Below are 20098 nucleotides of genomic sequence, written 5' to 3' on the forward strand. Positions count from 1 at the left end.
GCATTCTTGAGGGAAGTTTTGGTTGAAGTCCACACTAGTTTGCGGCCCAGCTCTTTGTGAATAGTTTTTTTGGAGCAGGAGGTGAATGTGCGTGGGGTGGGATCGAGGGGAGGGGAAGGATCGCTCTGGCAGGAGGAAGCATTGCATGCTCTACCTTTACCAAAGAAAAAGGTCGATGGGGCCAGGTGGACGAGGCTTGGCTGCTGTTGTAAACAAAGCCTCATACAATGTTACCAGTTCAAGTAAAATCCACTTAGGTGATCCCAGGGAGAGCGGGCAAGTCGTGTTTTAACATGTAAGTTGTGCACAGTAATACAGTGATGATCAACATTTATAAAGACAGAGTGAAATTTTTACGCAGTACATCATTAAACATAGTAAATATACATCAGATGAAGTTCCCACGATCACGAAGTATGTGAGCAGTTAGCAGGGACTTGGTCACTTTAGCATGCCTTACGTTTTCTGTTTGAATTGATAAATCTTTGGAGGCCATAAAGGTTAAAGCAGAAAACACTTGCTGTTGAATTGTAATTTTAGAAGATGAGCTGGCTGCCTCGTCCACCTAAAATACACCCACAGAGTATATCTCATGAGGTGCAAATTTTGGACAGTGGGTATGATCACCTCCCTCTCCTACCTCCGCTGCACGACAAAGGAGGGTGATTTACTGTATATGATATGTGGTTGTGTCAAATTACGCCCCTATTGGAGGCAGATACTTTCTTGTTTAGGACAGTCCAGCGTTGTGGTGGACCATATCACATGACCCTAAACTGATCCTTTTCCATATCACCACAAACATGGAGAAAGACCATTATAAGCTGGCGCTGCTCTAGCAGGGTTTGATTGTGGCCAAAAGGAATATTACCCACCAATGGAAAGATAGTGCTTCCCCCTCGATTGAGGACCTGAGAAAGGGATTAGACTGGTGCATGAGTAAGGAACAACCAGATTACGAGGCCAAAGTCTGTCCCCAAAAATTCATGAAAATCTAGAAGAGATGGGCAGATTATAGGGTAATCACCATTGCACTAGGTGATTCTCAAACTGCGACTTTGGAGACCGAAGTCGGTACCTACACAGAATACGGCGTTCAATTCAGGATACACCGAATGCCCTACATGCAGTTGCTTGGGGAATATGGGGGGGGGGGGGAGACTGGAAAATTCAGCACCTTTGTGGTTATGTTGATATGTTGTTTCTTGATTACTCTGTAGATTGCATATAAAATCTCTAAAATCAATAAAATGCATTATTTAAAAAAAAAAAAAAAGATGAGCTGGTCGCTTTAGTTGAGAGATCACAAATGTAAAGTGTGCGAACATCACACGATGAGTTTGTTATTGAATTACAATTGTAAATGTCTAGTTGTTTAAATCTCTCTGTAATGGTGGTAGTCATTTGTTTTTGTAGGAAGCTCATGCAAACAGCTTGGCTGAAGAACTGGGTGCTGCTCAGGAACGTGAAATCCGGCTAGAATTCCGAATGCAAGCCGAGATACACAACCTGAAGACAGAGCTAGAGTCACTGAAGGATGTCCATAAACAGGAGGTAAGACGCAAGCATCACTCGAGCACCACATTGTTGTTCTCCGAAGCCTTGAATGAAGATGAAGTGTGCAACTCAGTATTGTGGATGTGGTTTTTCACGTTTCACCTGAACAAGTAAGTCCAAAAGAGTGAAACATTATAGGCATGGGGTGTTTCTGAATATTTTTAGGTCACAGGGATTCACTTGGGTTTGAATCCTTGTTCATCTTCTTCCATGGGTCTAAGCAAGTATCACTTACTCCAGTATTGGAACATTCATAGATTCACATGCTTAAATCCTTCCCCGTCGTCGAGATGGGAGCCCCCGGTACATCAAAACAGCTATGCATGTAGGCTACTGCACAGAAAAAAGGCCTAAGGCCTTCACTTTAGTAGCCTATCCTCAACATTATGAGCAAAAGGACCAAAACAAGGCCCAGCCAATCAGGCTTCCCCTCCCTCTAGAACCCTCCTGAGAAGAGTTCCCTTCCCTCAGATTTTATACTGCACGTCGTGCTAGGGAGTCTCCATTGAGCTCTGCTCAGTCAGCACTTCAGAGAAGTTAATTTTCTCTGTTTTTCTCCGGAAAAAGGATTTTTCTACAGCAAGTAAAGTTCTTCTTCTTACCTTGCTAAAGAGAAAAAATTCACCATGTCAGATAAAGAGAAGAAACGCCTTTTCAGAGTCTGTAAGACCTGTGGGAAAGAGGCTTCACTCTGAGGACCCACACAGGGACTGAATTTACTGCCTCTACCCTGACCATGTGGCCAAAGACTGCAAGGTATGCAGGACCTTCTCTAACAAAACCCTCAAAGACAGGGAGGGTAGACTACTATTTTGGCTCCAGAAGCTGAAGTCCAGATCTAACCCAGTGTCTGGCTCTGACAGTGAGGAATCTACAACTTCCTCCAAGAAGCTACAGAAAAGAGGCAGATCTCCTCAACCTCACTCAGAAGTTCTTCTAGGAAAAAAGGCTCACAAGAAATCCAAGAGGGTGTCCTCTAAACCTGGAAGTCCTTCTAGTTCTCCTCACAGGAGTTCTCTTTATTCAAAAATAGGCACGCAAAAGAAGGATCTGTCTCCTCAGAGCGCAGTAAGAGAGCCTTTTCTGAGCCTCCAACACCACCTCCTGTGGTGAAACATGTTTTTAAGAGGCCATCTGGAAAATCGACGACGACATCGTCGACGAGAACACAGTCGACAGCGGTGTCTAAAGGTATCTGCACAGCATCATCGTTGACTACTGCTACATCTACAATCTCTATGACATTGTCCTCTTCATCGACGATCGTGTCGACGACATCCTCGTCGACGGCGTTCATAGTTGCCTCGCCCATCGCCTCTCCTTCATCTCTGATACCGCTTGTAAGACCGTCGACGTTGGCTCTATCGTCGTCGTTTTCCTCGTCAACGAGAGTTTCTCCATCAATGTCTCCATTGACGACTTCGGTGGCGCTGCTGATACCATCGTTGATGCCCTTGGTGATGCCGACGAGTGTACCGTCTACATTTCCGTCCACTATGATGTCATCCGTGTTGCCGTCGACGATGCCGCCGTCGACAAGGGTTAAGACACACAGGAAGTCATCTTTCCTTTCACCGTTGCCAACACCTCCAGGTAGAGTTTCAGCCTTGGTACCTACGCATTTGCTGGAGCAAGAGGACTCAGATGATGAGGGACCTTTCGGAGTTGCTCATAGCCCATCAGAACTGCACGTCAAGTGCCAGGATATGGAGGACGACACCCAGCATGATCCGCAATCTTACTACCCACAATCCCACCAGTATCCTTATCAGGAGCAGAGGGTTTCTTTGCCAGGATCACTCATAGCTGACCTACAGCTTATGTTAGACGACTACAGAAAGCGGTTTCCTCCAGCTGGCTTGGAAGTTCAGCAACCTGTTGCATCCTCTATACCTTCTACCCCTGTCCATCCAGGAATCCAAACATCCCAGGGACCACCACAAACTCTGGTTTCCATTCCTGTGCATAATTTGTCCTCCTCTGAAGATGAGGATGATAGCGAGGAAGGAGAGTTACCGGATGCAATAACTGAATGGGATGATTATCAAATTCCCACTCCGTCCCCTCCCTCTCCGGTTCCTGTGGAATCCCCTCCAGGTGACATTGCAAGTTTCCACAACTTGCTGGAAAGAGCTGCGAAACGATTTGAGTTACCCATGACCACAAAACAGATGGACTGTTTTTTGTACGATTTTAAGGAGCCTTTTCAAAAGAGCGTTAAATCTATGCCGATTGTGGACTATACCTGGAATGAGGGCATTAAAGTTATGAAGAGCCCAGCCAAGTTCACCCCAGTTCTACCTCCCCTGGATAAGAAGTATAAGGCGCCTGAAGATTCTCTGGCCTGCCTCACGGGCCATCCCAAACCTGACTCAGTAATTGCTCAGGCGGCTCAACGCAGATCAAGGAACCCGTCTGCGCCAATCTCTGCCCCACCCGACAAAAAGGGTAGGAGATTAGACAATATAGGAAAACTTTTTCGTTAATGGCTTCGCTTATTATTCGAGCTTCTAACTCTCTGGCTATCTTAGGCAGCTACGATAGGCAGATATGGGCTGACATTGCGCCCTATTTGGATCAACTGCCTGAAGACTCTAAATCAGAAGCAAAGAAAGTCTTGCAGGAAGGGGAGAGATCTTCTGCAGAAATTATAGACTGTGCTATGGACATCTCTACTATGGCTTTCCGTCAGATGGCAGGTTCTGCTGTTCTCAGAAGGCAAGGTTGGCTCTGAGGGACTTCATTTAGGCCCAAGGTCCAAAATAAGATCATTGACTTCCCTTTTGATGATGAAGCCCTTTTTGGGAAACACATTGATGATGCCCTTCAGTCAATCAAGACTGACACGGACACAGCCAGGTCCCTAGGTAACCTGCAGTTCAGAAGGCAGCCTTTCCTGGGAGCTCGAGGCCGTGGCTACTCATCGTAAAGACCAGGGTTTCAGCAGTACAGATATCCTTCAGTCTCTGCGACATCCCATTCCTTTCGTCCTCAATTCCAACAGAGAACACCTAAACAGGCGACTTATTCAAGAGTTTCCCAGGGAGGAAAAGCTGGAAGACAACCAAAAGACGCAGGCCGTAGGCAATGACTTGCTATCGTCTCCGGCTACAAACCTTCGCTTGAGTTCAAAACTAGGAGGAAGGATCTCTCTCTACTTCCACAATTGGCAGAAGATGACATCAGATCAATGGGTCCTAAATCTCATACAGTTTGGCCAGACCCTGGAATTTTTACATTACCCCCTACGAAGCCCCCCTTCTTCGAAAGGTGAAGCACTTGCATCTGCTCAAGCAGGAGGTCGAGTCCATGCTTCTCAAAGGATCTATAGAAAAGGTTCCATATCGGGAGAGAGGAAAGGGTTATTACTCCCGATTCTTCTTAGTCCAAAAGAAACAGAAAAATTGGCACCCAATTTTAGACCTCAGAGATCTTAACATTTATCTCAAGAAACAATCATTCTGTATGATCACCTTATCAGACATCCTGTCCCTTCTAAATTTGGGGGATTTCATGCCCACCCTCAATTTGCAGGACACATATTTTCATATTCCTATTCATTCCTCCCACAGAAGATACCTCAGATTTGCAGTAGCCGGACACCATTACCAGTTCAAAGTCTTGCCCTCCGGCCTGAAGTCGGCTCCTTGGATCTTCACCAAGTGCCTGGCTCCTGTGACAGCTTTTCTCAGGAGTCAAAACCATAAAATCTTCCCGTATCTGGACGACTGGCTGGTCAAAGCCAGATCCAGATCTCAGGCGCAGAAGTCCACGAGAGCTTGTATCGAGATGTTCATGAGTCTGGGCCCAGCGGTCAATCACAAAAAATCATTGTTCCAGCCCTTAAAGAATAGAACTTTTCTAGGGGCAGTGCTGGACCCTTCCACCAACAAGGCAGCCCCTACAGAGGACAGATGGAGAAAACTCATCTCCCTCGTGAAGCGTTTACAAAAAAGAAAGTACGTTTCAGTTTGCCAATTCAAGTCACTGATAGGGATGATGTCCTGCATTCCTCTGGTACCTTTCTGTCGGCTACGAATGAGACCCCTCCAGGAGCAGTTAAATCTTCAATGGGCACAAGCCATGGGTTCTTACGACGATATCATCAGGATAACAAGGCCCGTGATCCTCTCTCTAACTTGGTGGACTCAGGAGTCTCACTTAGCAAAGGGACTTTCTTTTCTCCCTCAGCAAGCACCTTGGGTGATAACTACAGACGTTTCTCTCGAAGGATGGGGTGCTTTCCTCCAACACCTGCAAGTAAGAGGCAAGTTGGAAGCCCCATCAGAAAGTCTTTATTATCAATTACCTTGCATTGAAGGCTGTTCGACTAGCGCTGTGCGCTTTTCTCCCGAAAATAAAAGGTTCCTCGGTTCTCATCCAGACGGACACCAGAACAACAATGCATTACATAAACAAGCAGGGAGGAACCAGGTCTCTACTCTTACCGAGAGAATCTCAGCTCATTCGGGAATGGTCTATCAGCCACAAAATAAGTCTTTGAGTGGAACACGTCCCAGGTTTACAGAACGTCATTGCGGATTCCCTGAGCAGATCACGGTCATCCAACCACGAGTGGGAATTGGACCACGAAGTCTTGGATCAGGTTTTCGCCCGATGGGGGAAACCAAACTTAGATCTCATCGCCACCCCGCAGAATGCGAAATGCCACTTCTTCGCAAGTCAGGATCCACATTGGGGCTCTTGGGGGAATGCGATTTCCATGGCATGGTCAGGAATTTATGCCTACGCTTTTCCTCCCATTCCCCTGATTCCAAGGGTTCTGGCGAAGATCAAGATCGAACATTGCAAGCTCTTTCTGATTGCTCCGGCATGGCCTTGTCAGTTTTGGTATTCGGAACTCCTTCACCTCTTGCAGAGCTGCAGCATCCCTCTACCAGCTATACCCTCCCTACTTACAATGAACGAGGGCCAAGTTCTCCACCTGGATCCGGTTTCACTTCACTTGACAGCCTGGCTCCTGAAAACCATGAGTTTGCGCATCTAGATTTGCCTTCAGATTGCAGGGCCATTCTTGCCAGAGCTGTGGCTGAGAGTACCAACAAATGTTATCGTCTGAAGTGGAAGGGATTCTGCTCTTGGTGTGCTATGGTTCAGGTGCACCCCTTTTCGTCATCGCGCAGCAGATTTTACCTTATCTTCTGCTCCTGGCCAAATCAGGTTTGGCAATTTCTTTGATTAAAGTTCACCTGGCAGCAATTTCTTGTTATGGTCGTACGGAGAACGAGCCTCCCCTGTGGTCGGCGAGAGTCATAAAACTGCTCCTGAAGGGTCTGTTCAGGTCCTTTCCTCTGGTGCTGCCTCCATCTCCTTCATGGCACCTTAATTTGGTCTTGTCTTAATTAATGAAACCAACGTTTTAGCCAATCCACAAGGCGGATATAAAGTTCCTATCCTGGAAAGTCTCTCATCTGCTCGCTCTCACCTCGGCTAGAAGAGTAAGTGAGATTCAAGCATACATGATCCAGGATCCTTTCTTACAATTCAAAAAAGGATAGAGTAATTTTGCGAACAAACCCAAAATTCATACCTAAGGTGCTTGAGAAAATCTGAGGGAAGGGAGCTCTTCTCAGGAGGGTTCTAGAGGAAGGGGAGGCCTGATTGGCTGGGCCTTGTTTTGGTCCTTTTGCTCATAATGATGAGGATAAGCTACTAAAGTGAAGGCCTTAGGCCTTTTTTTCTTTGCAGTAGCCTACATGCATAGCTGTTTTGATGTACCGGGGGCTCCCATCTAGACGACGGGGAAGGATTCAAACATGTGAATCTATGAAAGATTCCAATACTGGAGAACTACAGTTACAGGTAAGTAACTTTTTTTTTTCCAATTTCAGGGTAATACAATTAACTAGGGTGTGGCACAGGGACTCACTGTTTCTATGAAACGTTTGCGGCTAATACCGTGAAGTGTAACGCTCAATGTCTTCACCCTTAATCAGGCTTATTATGACACACCTGGTGTCACTGATTTACGACCCAGCCTCTTAACCTGTGATCCCTGGACTCTTAGTGGCCCATGACCCTTACTCATGGGATCTGTTGTGGACTTTTTTTTTTTTTTTTGGCAGAATTTAAGGGCCATAGGCCGGTTCTGATGGCTAAGTGCAGGATGGACCCAATGCACTACTCCCAACCTTATGGCTTGTACTAGCAAGGCATGAGTAGTGTGTAGGCACCCAGCCCACACACACTGCCCCTGGCATGCTAGCACAACCTGTGAAGCTACAGCCTAGATAGGGCTTCACTCCATGTGAGCGGCTTCACCACGATTGTCCCTCAACCTGCTCCACAGACAGTGTGAGGATACACACAAGCCTGCAGCATAAACAAAGACACTATTTACACTTACTGCAGGTCCAGGCTCTCAGGGTTCGCAATCATCTTTTTCACCCCATAGACTCCCATGGTGTGCGCTTATCTCCCTGACCCAGTGGTATCCACATAGACCACGCTGGTGCCCGACATTGTAACTGCGGGTGGGTCCGTCAGGCTTACAGTGAGAGGGTTACACCCTTCCTGTCACCAATCATGCTGCGGGATGGACACCTATCCCTTAGCACTCAGTATGTTTCACGCCCTTGTTGGCTCTGCTTGGTTTGTGTGTAATGTGTTTTCAGCAGTTTGCTGCGCGTCACACTCTGCTCCTGCCCTCATTGCCTACTCACTCCCCACCTTGAGAGCTTTTGAAACTGAGCACTGCAGGTGGCAAATGTTAAAGTTGAGGTGATCAGGCTGCCCAGATTGATTGAGTTCACAATAATGCCTGTTGCTAAGTGGTGAGACCAGTTCCTGTTCTGCGCCAAATGTTTCATATTGTTGAAGTTCAAATCGTAGAAACGGCTTGGATGGTTTGATGATGTGAATATCAATGTTTTAGGAATTACCTGATATAAAGCAGAAAGGTCATGGGATTATGTGGCTGGGATAAATGTTTGTGAGGTGCTAGCTGCAGCAGCTGTTTCATGTTCACACTCTTTGTGATCTAGTAGAGCAGAGAGTAGAAGACAAACCCTGACTGACCCTCCTTGGGGACGGGCTGTGGGGTGTGGGTGAGAATACATTCTTGACATGCATTTTTTCATAGTATTTTCACCAGCTCTTGCCCATTCTGGATAAATATGGTTTTGTGGTCAATCATACAGAGACATCATTTTTTGTCTTTTATTTAGACAGGTAACATGAATGTATTTAGCGTTTCAATGCTGAGATCAGTGTACTGTGCTGGTGCTCTGTGTTGCTGTGAATCCGCAGTTCCTATCAATTAATCCTAGTGAAAGGATAAGGTGAGAAATACTAAGTCATAAGTATGATATTTCCAATTTGGATTGCAGCCCAGAGATACCCTTTGGGTGTCCCACTCATGCTTTACAAGTTGTCTCCCCTTCCAGCCTATTCTCATTCTCACTTTTTTTCATGGACTCCCCATTCAAAGGTATGTGTGTGTACCGTTTCTGAAATGATTGATTCCAAAGGTGACTTTTCTGGTATCTGTTGCTTCAGCAAGGAGAGTAAGCTTACTCTTTCTGAACTGTGGAGCGGGTGTTATTAGGTGAAACGACAGCAGCAGCTCTGGCGTTGCTGTGATGGGGCCTTAAGTAACTTCTGGATGTATGCTGACTCTGTAATGGCACCATCTAGTGTATGTTGGGTGAATTGCTGAAATGGTTCTTCATGCACTATGCCGCCCAAAAATATTTGAAGTTGAGAAGTAGGCAGGAAAAGCATTACCAAACGTAAGTAACTTTCAACGGGCAGGAATACATAGATCAGAAATGCTCCTTTTTGCAGACGATACCATCTTAATATCTCAAACTCCCATGGGCTTGCAAAACCTACTAGGGAAATTTAGTGAGTACTGTAGCTCGAAGGGACTAGAAATAAACACAAATAAGACTAAATATCTGACCGTCAACCCCCATAAAGCACTCAAGAGAAACATTCTGATTAGAGGGCAGGAATTGGAACGAGTAAAAAACTTTAACTATCTAGGGATACTGTTGGACGCCAAGCTGTCATGGGCGCCGCACGTCAATAAAGCTGCAATCTCCTTAGTCCACAGTTCCATGTCGATTAGCAAAAATTACAAAAGCTCAAGATCCAGGATAGTTTCACCAGTATTTGAGATCTATAGGTACAAAGCACAGGCTGCTGCCTTATATGGAGCCGAGCTCTGGGGAACCACAAACTTAACCTCGCTGGTAACCCAGGAAAACAATTTCATGAGGTGGGTATTGGGACTGCCTCCATCTACTCCATTGATTCCTCTAACTTATGATATTAATATGAAACAAATAGGTAAATTGGCAGCCCTGAGGCCATTGCTTTACTGGTGTAGACTTTGGATAACTCCTGAACTGATCCAACATAGGCACGTACTAATCGAGATCATGGACCTGGACAAGACCATCTCCCTTCCGTGGCTCCACCACATAAGGTATTGGTTCTACAATTTAGGGCTGAAATCCTATTGGGAAGAACCGCATACACTCACAACACAATCTAAGATTTGATTAAAGCAAGTATATTGGGACTTCTCTCTAATCAGCCCCCTCCACAGCAAGGACCTAGGTAGACTGACCTCAAGTTTCCTGGATATTAAACCAATACCGAGAGCTGAGGAATGGATAGATACTATCCAACCCAGGCGAGCAAAAGTACTATTTATGAAGTTTCGATATGGGATTCTCCAGGTCAGGGCTTTTACTTCTAAATGGGGCCCCCAGAGTGGGAGAAGACACGAGGCGACATGTGGGTTGTGTAATATGGAGACCTCTGAAACGGCGGATCATGTTCTCTTAACCTTCAAAGCTTATGACAAACTAAGGAGAAAATGGATTCGACCTATTTGCAGGAACGTAGGAATAAGAAACTATAACGAAGCGGCTAGATTCTTGAGATCTAGTACTATTCCATTTGTTGTTTTTGGTATAAGCTGGTTTCTTTTAGCAATTTCATTTATCAGAGACAAGGGGGCCTGAGGCTCTAGGTGTTCTAACCCAGATAAACCCCTACAGTTAAATTTATGGTGCCTGAAATGGCAAATGGGAGCTCTCTCTTGCAAGTTAATGGACTCCGGATATACACTATGCCTAGGATATATCTTCAGCTAATTTACACAAAGTGAGAGCTTAAATAACCTTTTTTTTTCCACTCATGGAGTTTTTCATTCCCTTTTTTTACAGTCGCTAACTGTTATAAAATGGTTATCTAGCCTCTACTGATAGCCCATGGGATATTGATAATGCTTGGGCAGGACACGAACTATAGAAACATTTAGCTTCTTAGTGCTAGGACTGTTGTTAACTAATGTATTTTAAGGTTTTTTAGAAGTACTATTTATTACTCATGTAATTATTTATTTATTTATTTTTATAGTATTTGTACAATTATTTAATATCTTACGACGATGATTATTTTGATGTTTTATCCTTTTATGGCTGATAGCCGAATAAAGGTGTGTATATGAATGAATGAATGAAATGCGCAGTGTAGTGCCATGGCTGGGCTTATTCTTGTGCGGTCTCTGGAATAACCACATAATACACATTTATAGGCAATGAATCTAAATCCTGCTCCTTTGTAAAGTGAGTGGTGAAAAATAAATCATGGACTCAGCCCTTTAGCGCCTTTGCTGTAACTGCAACACCCCTTTCCCCCGGCATACAACTTTTCTCTTGTGAAATACAATGTATTGTGCAGCATTTGATGTGAATATCAAAGGGTACATATGCTCCATGACAGCAGAAGAAGTTCGGAGAGGCTTCTAGACGGCGTCAGTGACTATGAATTTAAACTTGTGCCGAGACCCTCAACAAACTCTCTAAGAAATTAACAAATTCCCTTTTACCCTACTAGCCAGTCTGCTAGGAGATTCATTAGGACGCATGTTATTCATGCTGGCCAGGGTCGCCACATAAGGCAAATGTAGTATTTTTTTTAATTTATTTTACAGGTGTGTCTAGAACAGTCCACACCCTGCAGCAGTTATACACGATCATAACACTGGAAACTACAAATCAAGACAGACGTCCAAAAAGAACAAAGCCCCCTCCTGACAGTACATCGTATTTGAATCCTAAGAATGAGCAACTGTAGGCAAACCCAGAGGAAGGTTACCCACACATGCATGTGACTGAACTAATAATGAATATACCTCCAGTATTTCTTGCTGGCGTCGATTTCCAGTGAGGTTTAAAGCTCTGTGTACTTCAAGGTCTGATGTTTGCAGACAGTCTAGGGAATTGTGCTTCACTGTATGAAAATAATACATCACAAAACTACGTTAAAGAGGAGGATTTCACCGATCAGAGCTGTTCGCGTATTCCATCCCAGCTTCTTCAGGGACCCGGGTACTTTCACAGGAATGAATGAATGGGAATATTTGTGTAGCACCATCTTACTCCTATGAGTGTCCCGCAGTCCAAACACTCGCAGAAGTTACCGGCCCCGGCCAGCTATGCGGAGGCACAGCGCCGCTTTTCCTGTAGCTTAGGAAACTGCAATGAATCGTCGTTGCTAGGAAGATCGGCCGGAAACTGACACTATTGTATGGATATTGATCCCAGGTTTGAAAAGCCTTCCAGCATAATCTATGTTTTCTTTCAGGCTCTCTGCTTTAGTCCTTCCTAATTGACACTGCTACGGGCAGGCTCGTAACAAAGGCCCCCGCAGCCCCCCGGGAGAGGGGTGGAAGGTGGCGCAAGTTCCGGGGGGGGGGGGGGGGGGAACTCCAGGGGAGCCCCTTAGCACAGCACCTGGCCCGAGTGAGTCTGAAGGGGGGCCCCCTTCATGTTCTGTGAAGCGGGGTGGGTGGCTTCCAGTATTGTCACGCCACTGGCTACAGGCATGAATTCAGTCAGGCGATGAGCTACTTATCTCGGGCCTTAGGACTCCAGACAGGTCATCACCCTCTTAGAACAACCGAGTGCCACTGATACCTTTGGGTTCCTGCAGGACTCGTATGCGGAGCTCACTGAAAAACGTTCCTTCTCATTTAAAGGCAAATCCTGCTTTTTACGGGGTGGTGAGAATTGAAGAAATGCTGCCCTGCCATAAAGATCAAGTACATAGTAGCTGTGGAGGGAAGTAACGTGGTCCTCACCTGCATAGCACTGTCATACCCACGGGCACCAATGTTCTACTTATTGAGTATTTAAAGTATATCTATTTTGTTCACACTCTGTTTCAGTATCTTAATTAGTACATGTCCTGTATTTAAGAACATCCACGAAAGCCAAAGACCAAGACTTGTAAGCAGCCTTTTTTCCAGTTGATCAGCTTTTGTGAGCTTTAAGGTGTGAAGCACGTCTGAGGACAACAATTACTTATTGTGTAATTAGTGAAAGCTTGATGTATGTAAAGCCAACCCTAATCCTACCATCTTTATTTATTATTTTAGATGATTGCGCTTCAGAACAGACACGAAAATATTCAGATGTGTACGGACAAGCAGAAATCCGCCAACCAGTACCTGAACGAGCGACTGCAGCAGTTGATGCATGACCTGGAGGAAGCCCAAGAGAAGATCATCAGTCTGCAAACTGATCTTCAGGCCAGAAATGAGGTGACCCAGGCTACAAATGAAGCCCTGCTTGTGAAGGTGAGCACGAGGCATTGAAACTAAAGCTCAAATCGGATTGTTTCTGATGCACCACAGTCTACATGGAGGATGCCATCATTTGAGAGTACTTCTCACGTTCTAGAGGGTGTTTTTCAATCATTTTAAGATCAATCCGATCTGTCTCAACTAAGCACATTTTGAAAACGCGATGCTTTTCGGGCGCATGAACGTTTGAATTTCAGTTTTCATAGTGAAAGCTGTTGTTTTTGCCAGCTACAAGTGTGCATATTTTATCAGCAGCCTTCTTTTGAGAGGCAGGTGTATTCTTCTAGTCTTTGGGGGGAAAAAACTATATTTTTTTTTTAACCCCAAAACACAAATTTACTTCCGTTAAGTTCACACATATGTTTGGAGTAGATTTCCATTTTTTAATTGCCGAAAATTGTAGGAGTACTACTAGAAAGCATATGTATAGTTGTTTTAGATCTCGTGTTAGACAAGGCCTTTTGATGTTACTCATTTTATCTGTATACTATCCTCACTCAGAGGGGCCTTTTAGTCAGCCATTGGCCTGTTGTTTTTTTAGTCACTTTTTTCTTCCGTCCACTGCAGCCTTCAGCATGGGCAGGGGGTCGCCCACTTCAGCCCTTTCTAACTTCACTCTGAGTGAATGCATTCTGCTCTTTCACAAGGCACTCATCCTCGCCCAAAGTAGTTTTCTTTAATACCCGGAGTTACTTTGGCAGTGTGGGCATTTGAGATGACTTTGTATTGGCGAGGGTCTAGCAGCTCAGCCAGCAGTATACTTTTATTTAAAAAAAATGACAAAGCCAAAAGACTGGCAGCCAAGGCCAGACCAAATGACTTTGTCAATGCTTGTTTCTTATTTCAGCCCCATCTAGTCCGTTGCCATCCTTAGGATGATATAAGACAACAAATTTGGTCAATTCAGGGGAAGTATGTGCCTAAACTCCCATGGCATTTATACTCTACTTAAAATCAGAATTAATCCCAAATAAATGTATCGTACTCTCACAACATTTTATATCTCCATTTAATGATTATTGAACGGCACAAATATATCTTCTATAGTCATAAAAACTTTCTTATAAAGCTGGTGCTCCCCTTGTAGGATGCAGTGAAAGTGCAAAAGTGATATACGTGCAAAAGTGTTATGTACAATATATACAGATTGTGGTTAAAAACAATAGAGAAAAGAGCAAACTTCAAAAAGACCCCTTCAATCCAGGTGTCTTGAAGTTACTTGTATATAATCCATATATAATATAGTCAGTTTCGACCCTATAACAAGACATCAATCATAAGTGGGTCATCCTCCGGATTGGAAAGTTCTTTTCAAAGGGAACACCGGTATTCCGAATATATTATTTAAACGATTCTCATTAGTCTATAGGATGCACCTTCTTTTTATGGTTATGTTCCTTGGTGAAAATAATTTATCACCATCCTCCAATTGGCAAAAATCCTCTAATATTTTAATCTGAATTTGCAGGCATTTCTTTAATTTGCCTTGTTAGATTTGTATCTTCCAGGATAACAAAAGCATACACCGTCCGTGTTGTAGCTAAATGAAGATATAAATTGTTATGAGAGTACGATACATTTATTTGGGATTAATTCTGATTTTAAGTAGATTATAAATGCCATGGGAGTTTAGGCACATACTTCCCCCGAATTGACCAAATTTGTTGTCTTATATTTAATCACCGGGTCTAAGGGTTATCTGGGTTTGCCTCATTTGCTATGACAACCCTTAGGATGATGGCCACGTTTGGGCAATCCTTTGTTTTCGGGTACCACTACCGGTAATGCCTGAGAGAAGTATAGTACCTTATGAAAGGGTTGTGTTTTTGCTTTCAGTATCCTCCTCAAACAATAAATCCATAGGCTCTGGGTGATGATGTCATAGAGCCTGTGTAAGCCCTTTGTTAAAATAAGGGCTCGATAATTCACTTGCTCTCTTTCCATTTGTCCACTGCACGGCTGACGTTTCATCAATAGCCTCCTGGTCATTGCTGTAGGGTATCATCAGGGTATAAGTCACGCTTATGCCCCTGCGTTCTCAACAAAACTATTTTTGTGCCAGATTATGTCCTGACTTTCCCTTCAAAAATGTCCATAAGCATTGTGAATGAATAACATCATGCCCCTGTTTCATTTAGCTGCGGCATGGAATGTGCCCAGATACTCTCCTGTTCACCAGAACTGCAGCCTTAGGTTAAACATTACACACTTTAATAATTGTGCACATACCACATGCCTTATTTGCCGAACACCTCGTCTAAGAATGTCCACTGTTCAAAGTCAAACCTCTTTTCGGCTTCCACGGTGACCAGCCCCGTCTGTATTTTCCACCTCTTCGTGCTAGGACGATGAGACCACATTTCACACTATATTGGCAGGCTTCGTGATCTTGAATAAAGCGACTTGATCTAGGTCAATCAGGTATGGTCCCAAAGAATCCAGTCTGTTGCCGAGAACCTTAATGAGTAATTTCGATTCCACATTTGTAAGTGTAATTGGCCTGTAGTCTACGCACAGATCAGAGCCCCTCCCCCACAGTTGTAATTGCCGCCTCTGTTATTGTAGTAGTAACTGTAATTTTATGAATAAAATAGCAACCTTATTTATTGGCTCAATCAACAGTGTTGCTACTGATTTATAGTATTGACCTGAGAAACCACTAAGCCCCAGGTTAAGCTTTTTAAACTGGTAATCTCTTCTGCGATGATCGGCTTCTTTAAGTTTTTTCTCGACGGGCCTGGAGTTCATAACTTTGTGATGCACCCCGAGTACTGGCGTTGCTGTACAACATTGAGTGCACCTGCTGTGTAAAGATGTTTATGGAACTCCGGTGATGGTAGCTTACCCTCGGTCAGCACCATCTGGGCCTAGCATTTTGCATATTTGACCCTATATAGAAATGATTGTTACAGTGAACATATGATTCCTCATCACTTGACACAAAGATCCACCTTAAGTCATTATGTCTCTTGGCCCACACGTTCTGCCCTGCAGCAGTTCCCCCAAAGCATGACCTTATGAAATATGAGCCTGATATAACCAAAAGGGGCATAAAAACATAGCGGAATTGGCGTTACCTTTGTACTAAAATTGTAGCGTTTGTGAGCAAAGCTGTTTCCAGTACATTTTGAAATAGATGTATACAATGCTGAGAGCAGAAGTCGATACCTTTACAGGTCCACTATCACTTTGCTATTCAAAACATGCAATTGTTGTTCTAGTTTATGTGCAGGTGTTCTGTTCTACACATGTGAAAATAATACTTTTGGTTAAAAAAGATGTTTATAGAGCTTGAAGAACACTACTCGCATTGCCTCTTCTGTGGCGATGGCCTCACCCTTGTCGTTTTCTCATTGCCAAAGACAGACCTGAACATTCTTCTATTTTGTCTGTGTTGTTGCTTTCCTTGTAGAACCTTTAGCCTCAATAACCCATGTTCCACCCTGTTGGTTAAAGGGAAAGTTCCACCCAACACTTTTTTGGACATTGAATAGCTTGCAATACGAGTCATTTTATTTTTTTCCACAGTGTCCTTTGTCACTTTATTTCACCTTTAACAGGTAGGCAGCTGCCATCTTTCTCCCTTTGTGTTATTCTCTGACACATTGCCAATGGAAGAAAAGCACGTTCTTGTGCTACGTGGAACACTGCATGATGGTGCCTGCAAAGTGTTAACTGCTGAGGTTGAAAGATGGCAGAAGTTACTTTGGAGGCAAAAAAATAACAGTTTGGATTGCTCATTGCAGAAAACAGGTTGGGTGTAACTTTCCCTTTGCAAAAAACAAATTCAGTGTGCCTTGTCCTTGGATTGTTGGTGATAGTGTTGAATGGAGCCTTTTTATGTCTTAAAAACGCCCCTGAACGTAAACTGCTTGCTTTCCCTCGGTTGCTTGGTGTCAGCTGCAGTCGTCATTATTCTGTCCTGAACCACTTACATTAGTGCTGTCCGCACCCCAGTCTTTGAGACCATGTCGCAGCTCTTCACGTGTAGTAATGCACAATGCACTCCTAAAATTCAGCAGGAGTTTTTGGATCCTTTTTAGTGTCGAGCCTGCGTCGCATGCGCTTGCGCATGCGTTTCGCTAAGCGAGACGCTTTAGTAATTAAAAAGGGCTCGGAGCCCTGTCCACGTCACGTCAGGGTCTGTCATTGGTTCGTGGGCTTGCCTGTTAGAAGCTGCTTGATTTTGTTAGTGGAAGGCATGCATACGTCATGCCTTTTCCGGTGGATAGCCCTCCTCGAGCGCATCGACCAAGTACAGAAAACATGCGAGGCTCGCTGTTTTCTGTCCGGCTCCTAGACTACTTTTTCTCTATTTTCCCAGCACGATCTCGCTTGACAGAAGGCGAGCGCTTTACATAATATCGACCCTGTTACACAGTTAATTGCATTTTTTTGGGTTACGTACATAAATGCACTTTTGCTGATAGGTTTCATTACCGGTGAAAAGTCGGGTTAGGAGTTTACAACGCTATCAGCTCTAACACGAGCAAACGCGAGACCCGTTGCATTGCAAATGCTTGTTTTCTCATGAGGACCAGCTCGAAAGTAACAGAAACAAAGGTATTGTTTGAAATCAAATTTGACCCTTGTCCACTTCTACCAGACCTTTTGGCTCCGGCTCTGACCAGAGCTTGCCACCAGACAGAGATGATAATGGGGGAGGATGGGCATACTTTATCCCCTTGTTATGCCAATGACAGTTTGCACATGGTCCTGAACGACGAGAGAGCACTTGATACGAAGTTACATTTGGCCTGTAGACCCCCCGTGGAAGAGAGTGCTTCCTTTGATGGGCAATGGAGGCAGGAGCATCTGGCGGTGGTAACGGGGGCAGGCGGCGCACGCCGTGCTGTCCTCTAATGCAGGTAGGCTGCCGGCACAGGCACCCAGTTTATTATCGTTTTTTAGGGAAAGGTTTGCAGCTGCTGCTGCTGGCTGGGGGCGACGCTCCTCCGCCCCAGCGGAGGAGCCGCGCCTGAATAGAGGTCCTGGGGCTACAACTAACTGCCTTTGTTTAAGTCAAGACAAATCTCCTTACAGAAGCTTTGCAACATTGGTCACTATCATCTGAGCCCCTGCTCTCATTCAATGAAGCCCTTGCTAACGCCATGAATGATGGACTCCCAAAAAAACAGTACAGAGAGATGTCGGATAGCATTTAAAATACGGCCCACAATCCGTGCATTTCGATTTGACTATTTCATGTTTAAACTCTTAGATCACCAGGGCTCCAGCATGGCTCGGTGAAAGGCCCACGTTCACTCTTTTTATTCTTTGTGTCAGTTATCTTATCAATTATGCGACCTTACTGCAATATATAATTTTTAAAATTACATTTTTTAATTTTAGTTTCGAATCTGTACCTTTGCAGGCCTTGAGTAACTATGTGTGTTCTTTTTTTCTTTGTACCCTTAGTAAAGTTGATAGGAGCAATATTAATGTTTTCCTTCCACCGCAGAAATCAGTTCACTTCATTCATACTAAACCCCACCATTCCAACATTCATGGAACTTCCAGGGATATCCTATTTCCTATTCAAATGTGTTGAGCCATTATAATAAAACAAAACAGTAATTCGCCTTCCGTGTTGATTGGTTGTACCTTTATTTCCGTTTCTGCTAGCATTATGCAGAATATCGTGAGATTTACCTATTTCGTGAAAAACAAAATGTTTAGTTTTTTTAATGCTATACCAGTCTTTAGGCAATTTTGTACATTCCAAAAGCATGGGATGTAACATACCTTCTTTTGAGCATTCCTGGCATAGATTATCAGTCTAGAGTTTGATCTTATGCACTTTAATAATTGCATGCTACTTTCTGCACACTGTGTTATATAGAGTTTGTTGCATATTTCAATTTCGAACTTCTTTGTTTTATGTAGGCAATATATATTTGAAAGCAATACGTAAAAAATGATATATATGCTACAATGAAGAGATTTGCTTAGTAAGTCCTTCTTCCTGTGTTGGAATCTATTATAATGACACAGAAGTGCCTGACCCCTGAAATCCTGCTTTCTTTACCTTTTTCCATTGCAGATTATTTTGGATAGGCTCTGATAACATTCTGCTTGCCCATAACTGGGTGTACAAAGTAAATATTTATTTCTTATGAGGGCTGTGGGTACGTGTTCTGACTTTAATCAACTAAAGCATGAGCTTCAAATTAATCTTTTTAAATATTTAGGATGGTTAGATGTAGATAAAATGTCTCTTATCTTATTTCAGTGGGGTCACTGGAAGAATGAAGGTATTGAATCTTATCTTATAATTAAATATTAATAAGTACGTGTGATTGTCACCCCTGTAAGTACCTTTCAACAGAAGAAATACCCCCTTTTTTCAGTTTATCTACAGCTTGCTTTCCTTTTTTATTATTACGTAGAAATGTAATCAAAATAGATGTGAGCTTGCTGATAAACTCCTTGAGGAGGGGGAACCATCGCTGATTGCATCAAAAACAGGATTTTGGGGGAAATGGCATTGTAATATAAGTGATGCACATAATTGAGATGAGTTTTAAATTCTCAATTTTTTAAATTCTCTAACATTTCTGTTAGCTTCTTCTCACAATTCCGTTTAATAATTGTCCTTAATCCAAACCTACCAAATTTTATTTTGGCTTTAGTTGCTTAGATTGCAATTATGCTTCTCTACAATGAGCCATTTATATTTCAGTTTTTGCTTTCATTTTAATATTTGCATAGTCTGTCGAAATCCTCAATTATGGCGTTTATTGCATTGCATTGCATGTTTTCTCTTGACTGCAAGTATAAACAATTAGGTTGTCAGCACATAATCATGATATGGATTTGAGTCATTTAAATGTGGATGTCACTATTGTTTCAAGTTAGAATTTTATTTTTTTTCATTGAAAAGATTAATGAGCCACATAATTATGAAATGGATTTGCT

The 20098-nt window shown here is 43.5% G+C and overlaps 1 protein-coding gene across 4 annotated transcripts in view; it reads left to right on the forward strand.

Annotated features, from left to right (window-relative positions):
• The window catches only part of CCDC18 (coiled-coil domain containing 18), a 574107-nt gene that overhangs the window by 524626 nt on the left and 29383 nt on the right, over positions 1-20098 (forward strand). For all 4 annotated transcript variants that reach the window (XM_069232377.1, XM_069232374.1, XM_069232375.1 and 1 more), the window contains 2 exons: positions 1417-1554; positions 12974-13174. In XM_069232377.1, coding sequence (XP_069088478.1) covers positions 1417-1554; positions 12974-13174 — 339 coding nt within the window. The remainder of the gene's footprint in view (positions 1-1416; positions 1555-12973; positions 13175-20098) is intronic.

The sequence above is a fragment of the Pleurodeles waltl genome, chromosome 4_2 (assembly GCF_031143425.1).
Source record: "Pleurodeles waltl isolate 20211129_DDA chromosome 4_2, aPleWal1.hap1.20221129, whole genome shotgun sequence".
Lineage (NCBI taxonomy): Eukaryota > Metazoa > Chordata > Amphibia > Caudata > Salamandridae > Pleurodeles > Pleurodeles waltl.